This window comes from Pectinophora gossypiella, chromosome 2, assembly GCF_024362695.1.
Source record: "Pectinophora gossypiella chromosome 2, ilPecGoss1.1, whole genome shotgun sequence".
NCBI lineage: Eukaryota > Metazoa > Arthropoda > Insecta > Lepidoptera > Gelechiidae > Pectinophora > Pectinophora gossypiella.
The window spans coordinates 16,147,529-16,160,726 of NC_065405.1; the positions used below are offsets into that span (position 1 = coordinate 16,147,529).

The 13,198-nt window shown below is 36.8% G+C and overlaps 1 protein-coding gene across 1 annotated transcript in view; it reads right to left on the reverse strand.

Moving 5' to 3' along the window:
* The window catches only part of LOC126375726 (neuronal acetylcholine receptor subunit alpha-7), a 62,117-nt gene extending 49,126 nt beyond the window's left edge, over positions 1-12,991 (reverse strand). Inside the window, exons 1-2 of the mRNA XM_050022827.1 lie at positions 12,958-12,991; positions 11,134-11,273 (exon numbers count right to left, since the gene is read on the reverse strand). Of these exons, the coding sequence (XP_049878784.1) occupies positions 11,134-11,273; positions 12,958-12,991 (174 nt within the window). The remainder of the gene's footprint in view (positions 1-11,133; positions 11,274-12,957) is intronic.
* Between the last annotated feature and the right edge of the window lie 207 nt (positions 12,992-13,198).

Below are 13,198 nucleotides of genomic sequence, written 5' to 3' on the forward strand. Positions count from 1 at the left end.
GTAAGTCCATCGCCGGGCATATGGTGTCCGTCATGGCGTTCAACGTGTTAAGATAAATGAATAAATTTTAAAAAATGAACTAGTTCAGCTATCCTTTGCATCACTTTATCAACGGAACCCTCGTACAACTTGCACATACCAGAAGATCTTTGTCTCATTTTTCACGTCAACTTTGTCCCGTTTCACTCTCGACTCTGCAGTCTGAGAGCTCTAACTGGATTCCAGAGAGACGTTTCAATTTCCCTCTTAACAACATCTGTGGTCTAGTAGTTGGAGTATTCGGCTCACGATGTGGATATCCGGATTTGATTTCCGGTGGGGACATTCTCAAAATAATTTCATGAGATTACACTGCCCAAAACTATGTTAAGACGTTGCAGGCTGAATCACCTGCTTGACCGAATAGTTAGTTAAGGCAGTGCTGCTTCGGTGCTGTTCTCGGCTGCAAATTGTTTAATAAGTAATCGTTACATACCTAACCTATAATTGGAATGGCTTTCATTTCGAATTGGAAGATCATATTGGCAGTCGCTTCTGTAAAAAACCAGACCAGTCCAATACCCTCAGGTTAGGTAATCGGATCTTGGAATAAAGGCGGGATAAACAACTCTGGGAAAGATGTTTCAATTTCCCTTATACATTGCCACGAGTTTTTCTGTTTTCAAACGCATTTGGCAAATCATTGCGGTGAGGTTTCGCAAAAGAATATTTTTAAATTAATTATCTTGTTTGGTTTTGTACTTTTGTTCTTAATTCAAATGGTTCAATAGTCAATGTACAAATATTTGACTTTCGAATTATCGAGGATACTTTTCAATTCCCCTTCTACAATAAGTTTTTCGGTTTTCGAACGCATTCTCCAAATCCTTGCTGGTATTTTTTTGAATGTTTTGCAATCAATTGGTTTAAATAAGCGACAGAGGTTTTAAAATTTACAAGGAGATATATCAATACGGTGAATTCTAAACGCTAAAGAAAAACGAATTCAATTTGTTCAAAAAGATTAATGTGCTATTTCTTTTTAATTTTTTTATTTATTTTTTTCATTTTATTAACATATTTATTGACCGACGACGATCGTTCTGAAAGTTATATATTTAGGAACTCTGGTATGATATAAATTCAATTAATTTTAATAGTAAACGTGCAACAATTTTGTATTTAGGGTGAAATTTCGAGGGTACTATAAATGTTTGTAGAGTAAGATTACTAACACGCTGCCGTGCTTGCTCGAAGCCTCGCAAAAACACTAAACTTCAAACTTTGCGGTGCCGAAAATGCTAGCGCAATTACCATGTTACATACGAAGCAGAAGATACAAGTACGATGGTACAAAAATTTCAAAATCGTTTATTTTTTCTTCTACGAACATCAGATGACACTTCTGGGGGGGTTAAAAAGGCCACATCGTAATTCATCTAAAAAGCAATATTGCTATTTGACATTTGTTGGCATTGCGCACTTATTTTTTATATACGCAAATGTCAAATTGCAATATTTCTTTTTAGGTGAATTGCTTTGATATGGCCTTTGTAGACGCCCTGTTTGTTCTATTGGAACTATATAAGGAGTCAATAACCTTCTCTGGATAAGTAATTTACAAAGAGACTATATCGTTGCATACATACATAAACTCACGCCTATTTCCTATCGGGGTAAGCAGAGACTATGAAACTCCATTTGCTTCGATCCTGACACATTTCTCTTGCTTCCTCAACATTCAGTGAAAACCTCGTAATTAATGAAATATTAATTACATTCGCCTATGACTTTTGTTAATAGACACGCTAGTGTCAATCCATATAAAAAATGTTCAAATTTTTACGCTGAATGAAATTAATTTAACGAAATCAAGATTTTTATGAAGGAAATGACTTCAGAATGTGTTTTTTTTTAAAAAGCACTAATGAAGTTTTCACTATATGGAACGATATCGTTATTTTTAACAGCATAAACGCCAATTTGCCTTACGCTGATAGTACAGTCATGAGCAATATCATGTACCCACTTTAGAACCTTGTCGCACTATCATATTTGACATTTAATAAGACTTACGGTTTCATTTGCAAAAAAGTTAATGTGACATGGTTTCAAAGTGTATAGGTACATATTAGTACTCGTGACCGTACAGTCGCAGAATCGCGGGATAATTCGTAAATCTATCCACATTTGTCTATTCACTCAACTCTTTAAAAATAAATTCACAGCAGCGCGTTGGAACAACATTTTTCAATTTTGTAACACTAACTTTAGAAAAATTCAACGCCATGTTAAAATTCTTCCCAACAATTTGAGCGCATGTACCGAGTTTCTGAACGCAACACACAAATCGCCCGTACGCGGAGGTATTTCTGTTTCAGAACGTGCCATGGGTACGACTGGTACCAGTGATCGCTTACTACGACCTAACGTTTCAATTTATACACTTAGCTCCTAGAACCGTATCGCCTTTACGATTCTATTATTCGATTCGGTTCGATTTATTATTATTTAGAAAAGTTTGTCTTTTTTCTGAGATTTTATTGTCATTTTATGGTTAATCATGTCAATTCATTTACGTCAATCTCGCACATGTTTTAAATATAAATAAATACATTTTAAATGATGCATAAAAAAACTGTATATAAGCTGCAATTTTGCAACTAGCTTGCTGTTTAAATGCAGTCCGTCTATCGCTTTTAAATTATTGTGTTAATTCATCACATCACTAATTTAAGAGTCACGCTCTTGTCGGTGTAGCATTCTCCATGCTTCTTTTTGGGAAAAATAGGGCAGTGGTTTCCCTCATATGTTAATTACTTTCTTTATGTTATTTTCTCTGGGAAGCTAGCAGATTTATTTAAAGATGAATATAAAGTTAACAGCCTCCGTGGTCTAGTGGTAAGAGCGTTAGGCTCACTATCTGGAGGTCCGGGTTCGATTCCCGATGGGGACATTGTCGAAATCACTTTGTCCTTTGTTTGGTAAGGACTTTTCAGGCTTGAATCACCTGATTGTCCGAAAAAGTAAGTTGATTCCGTGCTTCGGAGGGCACGTTAAGCCGTTGGTCCCAGCTATTAGCCGTAAAAACACCTCCACCAACCCGCAGTGGAGCACCGTGGCGGAGTATGCTCCATACCCTCTCCGGTTGATTGAGAGGAGGCCTGTGCCCAGCAGTGGGACGTATATAGGCTATTTATGTTATGTATGTTACGAATATAAAGTTAGTTAACATAAGACCAAAAACAAGCTTCCACATATATCCAGAAGCAAATTAGCACAGAAAATGTACATTTTATAGGAACGTAGTAAGGGGAATTCCATGGTCTCTGCCTACCTCAATGGGAAATAGGCGTGAAGTTATGTATGTATGTATATAAAACTAATGTGTAAATTAACATTGCTTATATAGGTAGAATTTTCTCTAACACGGTCTGAACGAAGTTTCTTTTTTTTAGACGTGACTTATTGTTGATTTGCCGCAGATGGCATTAACTACTTGGCCGGACAAAAGGGGAGCGCTGAAGACTCTCACCCGGTACAACGTTTAAGACAACAGGCCTGAGGGTGCCCAGTTGGGCGCGAACATCGGCTCAAGGCGTCGTCTGAGAGGAAAAATATTTGAACGAATTAATTGACCCTAGTGGGTCGATAGCGATAAGCGCTGATTGAGGGAAATCGTCGACCACGCCTGCGGGGTCGGTATCGGGGTCCTGAAGTGTTTGGTGTCGCGAGCTGATTGGCTGCCTTTTTGGCTAGAGTAATCGGGTTGAACGAAGTTTCGAAGCTACAAAGTTCAAAATGCTTGTATAATTTAGAATGTGTGTGTATTTGTTTATAACTCCAACATCGGCAAACAATTCTTAGTCTTAATGACTTCGATTTATTTATATTTGAAATGGAAACTTTGTTATGAATCGTACTTTCACACATAATGCTCACAACGACATGCTGCCTTTTTCGGGCGTGTCTTTTATTGTGTACCGAATTGAAAGGTGCAACTGGCAGATATTGTACAAATGTGTGTCCCGTCTAATTGGGTCGTGTACTAGGTTTTAGATAAATGATGAAATACTGATTACTAAATAAAAAGATATTTAACTCATTTATTAATTTTAATCGAGAAAAACATAATAATGGCCCCGATTCCTGCAAGCACCTCCTAATTTTATTTTAAGTTATACCTGTCATTTTCTTATCCACCGAAAAGAAAAGGGACGGATGATTGTTAACAAGTTAATTTTAAAACGAATGAATAACCCCGGCGAATAAAATAGGCATCTAGCTAGTATGCAATCCTTTTGACGTGCTGTCTACTTAAATTTGCCGGGTTATTGGCCGATGTAAAATTTTTAGACGGTTGTTTTAGATTTCTGCTTAAAATTGACGTGTGTTCCATACATTTTATGCTTATCGATTACCCGTCCCCTTCCTTTTCGGCGGATAAGAAAATTATAGATATAACTTAAAAGAAAATTAGATGGTGTTTACAGGAATTAGCACCAATAAGTCCTAAATTTTATCACATCTTTCTATGACATCACAGTGTGCTTTTTCATACAAATTCCATAGTAATTTCGTGTTTTGACGTTTAGTAAAAAGTAACCGAATTGACTAGTTATGTTTGTAAGTATGTGGGTGAATTTTCTAATAGTGTGTCTATACCCACCGGGGTAAGCAGAGACTACGGAATCCATTTGCTTCCTGACACACTTCTCTTGCTTCCTCCACATTAATCAATCATTTCATACACGCACGCCGGTTCCGAGTAGATCGTGTTGAACCTTTTCTAAGGACATCTCCAATTCGGTCAATGTACCCCGGTGGGAAATAGGCGTGAGTTTATGTAAGTATGTATGTGTATATGAATGTATGAGGGTGTCCATGCTTTCTTTTACGATACATACATAGCATATACATGAATAGACTATATTCGTCTCACTTCTGGGCACAGGCGTCCCCTCAATCAACCGGAGGAGGTATGGAGCATACTCCACCACGCTGCTCCAGTGCGGGTTGATGGAGGCGTTTTAGGCTAGTAGCTATGGACCAACGGCTTAACGTGCCTTCCGAAGCACGAAATCAAGAGATTCATTCTGCAATGCCCTAGCCAAACAAAGGACAGTTTCACAAAGTAATTTCAACAATGCTCTCATCAGGAATCAAACGCGGACCTCCACGATAATGCAAGTATATTTGCGCGCTACCATTTCATTTTTTTATTGAATCGAATTGTGTGTAAAGTTCTTATTTGTAGCGAACATTTTAGCAAAATTACAAATGAATTATAAAATCGTCTGAATGTACTTAAGTGAAAAATCAAAATTCGAAATTCAAAATAGAGAGATTTACCTTGTAACGTTTTAGCACCGGCCTGACAAACACTCAGTCAACAATATAAAATATGTTTTGTGGTTCCCGATGGGGACATTGTCGAAATCACTTTGTGAGACTGTCCTTTGTTTGGTAAGGACTTTTCATGCTTGAATCACTTGATTGTCCGAAAAAGTAAGTTGATTCCGTGCTTCGGAGGGCACGTTAAGCCGTTGGTCCCGGCTATTAGCCGTAAAACACCTCCACCAACCCGCAATGGAGCAGCGTGGTGGAGTATGCTCCATACCCTCTCCGGTTGATTGAGAGGAGGCCTGTGCCCAGCAGTGGGACGTATATAGGCTATTTATGTATGTATGTATGTTGTGGTTGAAACTTCGTCATCAATTCTGGGTCTCAATTATTCCTTTGTATTGAGAACCTCAAATGGGAAAACTCTGTTATACGCCTGAATATTTTACCATGGCAATTAATAATAAGGGTTTGAGTGGACGGTCTATAAAATAAATGGGGTGTGTTGTAGTTATATTAGTTAAGACGTATTTTGTGTTCGATATCTCGTTTTGCTCCGACTGTTTGCTTTGGAATTTTCGTGGACGGAATTAATATTTTGGTGAAAGAAAATATTCTATAGGCTCTTTCCCACTAGAACGCCATAGCACACCCCGGGCAGTTCATACAAACAACCTCGTTTTACACAGACACCACACATTAGCATTATCGTACACGCGCGTGTGTGACGTCTGACGCCATACGATTCAAGACTAAACTATGTTCGAGGGGGGTGAGGTAAACCTAGCTCAGACACTAGTGGGAGCGGAGGGTTCCCGTTCTATACGTAGTATTATTCCTTATTCTATGGCCATGGTGACGTCACCACGGTTGCATCACAAACAAAATTCAATTGTATATATTAAGAGTTACGCTACCAATTTGAATCCTGAATAAATATGGTGTTCTAGTGAGATAGGGAAAAATAAAGATAATACAAAGATAAAGATAATAGAAAAGATAAAGATAAATGTGGATAAAATTAAGAATACCTGTAGCCATTTTCATAAAATAATGTCAAGGAATTCTTCACAACATTAAACATAACTGCAATATTTTTCTTTACTTTTCTATTGTTCCTTGAATGTAGCTTACATTTATTTATATCTACAACAGTTAAATAATTTACCCAACAAAAATATATTGTTAGCCCATAAATTGCAATAAAATAACTATATTTGTCTCTTATTAAGTCTGAAACATCTTCAAACACCATTCCGTCCACGAAAACAATCCAAAATTGTCGATGACAATATGAAAATAACTCCTGAACGTGTAATGTACACAACACACCCAGACATAGCAAACATAAAATCAGTAGGACCACTTTAAAAAATAATGGGCGTACGCTATCCACACGTTTTACCTCATAAATGGGACATTATTAGTAGTCTCAGAAAAAATATAGACGGTATACTTTGGGCTAGCTTTACACTACATTTTTTTCTGCCACTTTATGGGGGAGGCTAGTATGCAATAAGTAGATACTCAAGAAAAAGTCGAAACCCATACCAAAACAAACCCGTCACTCAAAGAACAAAACACGAACCGATCGGCAAAGGGAAACGAATTAATCCACTTTCGTGTAAGCCCAGCGCCACAAATTCAAAAATATGCTTATTCAGTAGGTAACATAGTTACACTTTGAAATAGGAATACTCTTTATTTATTTGCCTTTGAAAAGGGTACATTAACCCTTTCACGGACAGAGATCATGGATCATTGATGGTTCATAATAGGTAACATGACACCTTGGAATCGTAACGTCATTAAACGTTCTGTCCTTGAAAGTGTTAATAGATGGATGTACACAGAAGTTCCTCATCATCACTAATTTAAGAGCCACGCTCTTGTCAGTGTAGCACTCTCCATTCTTGTCTCTCAAAGACCAATTCCTTCACTTCCTTATAAGTCACGACGTTCACCTTCTCTTTAGTCTGTTCCATGTAAGCTGTTTTTGGTCTTCCCCTTCTATGATGTTTTTAATAAATTCGTCGTGTCTTATTAAGTATCCAATCATCTTGCCTCTTCTGTCCTCAATAACTCTCAATGTCCTCCTTATCAGCTATCAACAATGTATTTAGGTTTACTTGTATATCATATACTCAATCGTCATTTTTTATACAACGAACGTCTCGAAAGACGCTTGGATATAATGTATCCACTGTTCTGTTCCACCTATGCACAGTGCATCACAAATGCACGTATCGCATAACTGTGCATACTCTGTGCATTCTCGACATCCGCTTCGTGATTGGTTTACTAACTGTATTAACTGACAGCAATGCCACGTCAGTTGCGAGGCAATTCGCGCCAGTAGTCTTGTTTAAAAATCAACTGTGTACTAACTGCATTAGTGTTTAATATGCAGTGTTCGGCTATGATGTTTGGATTAGGGTAATTTTTTCCGGGGGGGGGGGGGGGGGTTTTAAAATGGGCACATCGAAGCAATTCATCTAAGAAAGCAATATTACTATTTGACATTTGTTTGCATTGCGCACTTGCTTTTATATGCGCAAATGTCAAATTGCAATATTGCTTTCTTAGATGAATTGCTATTTTTATATTTAGGGAGGCTATAATATATTTGACGGAGCGTATAGATATGACTTTAATCAGATTGTAATTGAACAAATGAATATTGAATTTTAAGGTGTGTGCTTCACTTTCGCTTCCTGCACTCTCATCAAAGACATCATGTATGATCGCCTGTTTAGAGTACTCTTGACCAGGGGCCTGTTTAATAAAACTTACAATAGTATATTACAATGACAATTTGATGTACATTGCGGAGTGTGTGATCACGAATATTTTGCAGTGTCATATTAGCTACGTAATGAACATCAAATTGTCGTTGTAATTTACAATTGTAAGTTTTATTAAACAGGCCCCTGGCCTTTCTGCAAAACATCCTACAAACGCTTTCACACTATCCTTAAAATATCCTATCTTCATTGTACCATGACTAATGAGCAAATAAAATTGAATTTCATTTTTATGAATTATGAATTCTCTGAAACCACCCCACCACCCTTACACCACCTCTTCAACAAACATATTTATAATTTCAAAATTGTACAATTCAAAACGATAACAAACTTAAAATATTCAATGAATAATGACTTGTAAGTTCTAATGAAAATTTCAGTTGATTAAACGAACTTTCTGGCGTAGTTAATTTATTTGTGGCATATTTAATGTCTACTCTGGCTACCCATAGTTTTTACTGGCCACCCGCTTTTTGCTGCTCTTAATTACTAGTCCTATTATTTAGTAGCCCTCAGTTGTATAAAGGGCGTAGTGACACCGTACCGAATACTGAGGGGGATGATTCAGCTCATTATTCTGAGTTAGTAACAAGCGGAAATTTCCGTCGCAAAAGTATGGAACTAAAAATAATTAAAAAAAATCACTAACATTTTATACTGTGGGGCATAATTCAGCTCATGATTCTGAGTTAATATCATGGAATTTATATAATTAAAAAAAAAACACTTTCCACTTGATATTAACTCCGAGTCATGAGCTGAATCATCTCCCTGAGTATTCGGTACAGTACCACTAACACTCTGAATTACGTTTCTAGCAAAAACTGCGCCTATTTATCTGCTTACATGTCGCTTAAAGGGTGTTCTGGTAAATATCGAGCCTTTTATTATTCTCAAATGTTTTCCTACTTCTTTCGCTCTATGACTGTTTTTATTTATTTTAGGACCCTATCTCACTAGGACATTATAATGGCGCGACCTCACTAAGGACAGCTAAGTTGCAAACAATTATGACAATGAGGATAAAAACTGCCTATAACCCATCAGGTGCGCTACTGTTGAGTGTTCTTGACAGTTCCCCATACTACTTGAGCAAACAAACATATTTTTTCGGTTATATTTTTACACTATAACCCTTCGCGTAACATTTAACTGCAAAATCATAGTTTTATATTTATTCGCTAAAGATCGGAAAGAAGAAAACTGCCTTTATCCAACTGATGGCTTTTCTTTTTCGTAAGTCATCCTTCAGACGGGATGCATTCCACGGCGCTGAACATTTTATAGCAATTTATCACGAAATTTAGCTGGACAGTATGGAGAACTGTCAAAATTTAGGAACACTCAACAGTGCTGCCACCTACATTTGAGCTTCTAGTTTTTATCCTCATTGAAAGTGCCAGTGAAATAAAAATGTATGGGATTGACATGTCACAACTTCTTCATACATTTTCAATACTGTCACTGTCGATTTTCATAGTCGTTTGCATCTTGGCTAAAGCCCCTGGTGTCCTGTTGGTTGCGTAACCAACACGCCATCTGGTGTCAACTGCATACATTTTTTGTTGGTGCCACCATGGTGTCGTAGTGAGATATGGTCTTTATAAATTAAACATATTAATAATTCATTTTGCACAAGGATTTATAACGTTCACTCTGAAAGCATTGTTTAAACTTTATTGTCTTGTTTCTTCTATGATCAAATCACGAGGATCCGAGTTTGATGCTCAACCCGTTCATTTATTTTGATAAACAGAGTTCACTCGAATCTTAATGTGCGAAGGCAAATTAAAACCCCCTATTCCCAGTAGTTCAACTGGTAAGACAACTCGGTAAGACTACTGGAAATGGGGGATTAAAACACGATAAAAAGTACCTAATTCAAAAAGTAAAGTTTATCACTAAGCAAAACATATTTGTTCTTCTGACTGTTTTTCTTAGTTTATTAACTTATTATAAAATTTATTTTCTTAATTCTTATTCTAAATTTTAATTCCCGAAACGTCATAAATAAATATATAAACATTATAAATCCCAGAATTTCAATTTTGTGTTTACATTATACATTTGCCAGCAACCGTAGAGCGAAAGATACCCGTATAAATATTCAAACATCTACCCTATTAGCATAACACTTTCTTCACCATTTCAAGTTTCAAATAACACACAGACAATTTTTCTGTCTTGCCTTCACCGTTCTAGAAAATGACACTTAAATATTAAACAATTACACTTATATTTGCATGTGACACTGGGCTATGTATTTGTAGGTACAATATTTTTAAATTTTAGTGAGAAGTTAATAATATTAATTTATTTAAATTACACATTTAAGCTTTTTTTCTAGTCAAAGAAAAGAAAAGTTAATTAGAAAATAAGACGTATTACCCGGCTATAAAGTCCGCATTCCAATCATTCAACAGACTTATCGTGTTTTTCACAGAACTTAAAGAATTTAAATTCCTGACACCAACTTAATTTTACTTTAGTGTCAACTAGCTTTATCTCTGTCTTGCACTCGTCGAAAGTGAAAGAAAGCATTATTTTTAGTGTCACACTAAAATAAAAGTTTTCCCTCGCGAGAATCGGCACCAAATATATTGGATTCAAAATTCTACAGAATTGTTCCAAGCACTAAGTACATAATTTGAGACAGCTTTAGTGATTTGTCGGCTCATTAATACCCTAACACCAACAGTTAGTGAAGTCGGTCGTCGACCGGACCCCACAATCCACAAAAGTTTGTCACATACAGTTCTTAAACAAGTAATTAGAAACATTTGTAATAAAGAAATTCGACTCTATCAAATCAGTTTATAAAGGTTTTAAATCATTATTTTCAATATACAGATTTTTAGTGTTTTCTCTCCTTAAGCTACTATTTTTTTTTTGAAATACTGCTTTTCCTTTAATTATTCCCACACACAAACTCCATAACAGTCTCAAATACATAACCCCGAGCCACCATAGAAAAATAAACCCATAAAGGTGAGTCCACACTTACCACGTCGATGATCTGTTGCAAGGTCAATCCGAATTTGACCTCGAGTGGTTCACTCTCGTTGGCCACGGGCCTCTCCAGTGTGTTGTATGAGTTGAGGAGGGCGTTGAGCAGACGCTTCTCGTGCGGGCCTTGCTCCGACACTGGATAGGCAGAGAAAATTTAAATTAATGAAGTTGACCTTGAAGCAATTATTGCTATAAATAAAATATAAATTATGAATAAAAACACATAATAACGGGTTCTTACCGCGTTTAAATGGGGGGGGTTTAAATGGGGCAAAGAAAGAGGGTAGACAGATATGTCTGTCCGTAGAAAATTATGGATCTACCTACTCCACTCCAATCTCATCAGTCATCCCGTGATCATGGCACTTGCAACAGTGTCGAAATATTGGGAGTCTCATATCCCCATTTAAACGCGGTAAGAACCCGTTATTATGTGTTTTAATTATGATAATAACCGCGTAAACTTAAAACAATGTATAAATTATAAAGTTCAAAGTTACGCTAATCAAACCTTACTTGTCCTTTTTATTTTTTAATTTACTTTATGTTAAATATGAATATAATGATTACATAGTTCTATTTAGTTGCGTAGATCAGAATTAACTACCACATTATGTCTCTAGCGTCGTCTAGCATTATCCCGTTTTCACAGGGTCCGCTTACCTAACCTGAACATTTGACAGGTCCGGTTTTTTACAGAAGCGACTGCCTGCCAGAGCTTCCAATCCGTGAAGGGGAACCAGTCCAATACAGGTTAGGTCACATACCTCCGAAACGCCTTTTTCGGGAATGTGGGTTGGCAATGCGAATTAACCTGTAATAATTGCCGCAAAACTAAAAAAAACTAAAACGTATCATCAGCAATACACAGAAACGAAAACCCTTTATTGCTCTCGAGAGAGCAATTCACTGTAGCTTTCCGATTGGCACAATTTCTGCCTAAATTCGACGGTAAAAAGAATAACTAATACATCATAAAATATTTATTTTTACTTAGGAATACAATTTAATAATTATTTCTTTAATAAATCAATTCGTTACTCAAAAAATCGTGATTTAAGGACTTTCATGGTCAAATACAGTGTAACCTTGAACTTGAAAAACAAAAGTAATATAATACAAAAACTTAATCTAAGTATTCCTTTAGGATTGGATGTGTTGTGAGACTTAAATAACTTACCAATAGTTTATAGACTAAGTAAAATTTTCTGTACCATTCTGAAAACAAAAGAAGTGGTAATGCGACAAACAAATCTTCTTGGACAAAATCAGCCAAATCTTCATGACATATGTGCCATCTGAGATTAAACAAGCTCCCATACAAACGCACCATTAGGTCAACAACCGGACATATCTCACCGCTTTACGTTCGCGCGCACCGACTGACCACAAGTCCACAAAACTTCCCTCTAACAAATTGTCCAAATCCCTATAGTTCACAACCCACCTGCCCAAGAATAATGACTAGATCAACCTTTATCCGCGCACCTGTATACACACTGCCCAAACGTCGACGCAATAAAGCACATTTTCCAAAACCTCCTGAGGGCATTCCAACTCGAAGGACCAGCAATAAACACTCATTTCAAAGGCTCACGCTCTTATGCGCGTGATGTATTAAGGTTAAAACGGGACGGATATAAAGCTAGGATTAGAATATTAGAGCGAGCGAAAGGGACAGGGATATTTTAGCCGCTTGAGATTTAGTAAGGGGGTGAAGGATTGCGTCGTGTTTTGCTCAGAGTAGTTTTCTAAGAAGATATAAGTTTGGGTGCACAGTCGTACAATAAACTTGGTCCTAAGCCCGGATGAAACACACCCAGGCATAAATCGTAGCTTTCCTGTTCAGACATATCCAGCAAGTGAATTTTATTGGTTCACTGTGTAACAAACGAATTAAGTAGATACATTAATTATAATTAAGATTGTAGGTTTACCAACATGACATAGCATCACGCCTGTATCCCAAACGGGTAGGCAGAGCTGTATAGTACGAGTACAACCACTGTGTTTAAGTATGTGGTGGTGTGTTTAAGTGTGGCTCTGCCCACCCCATTAAG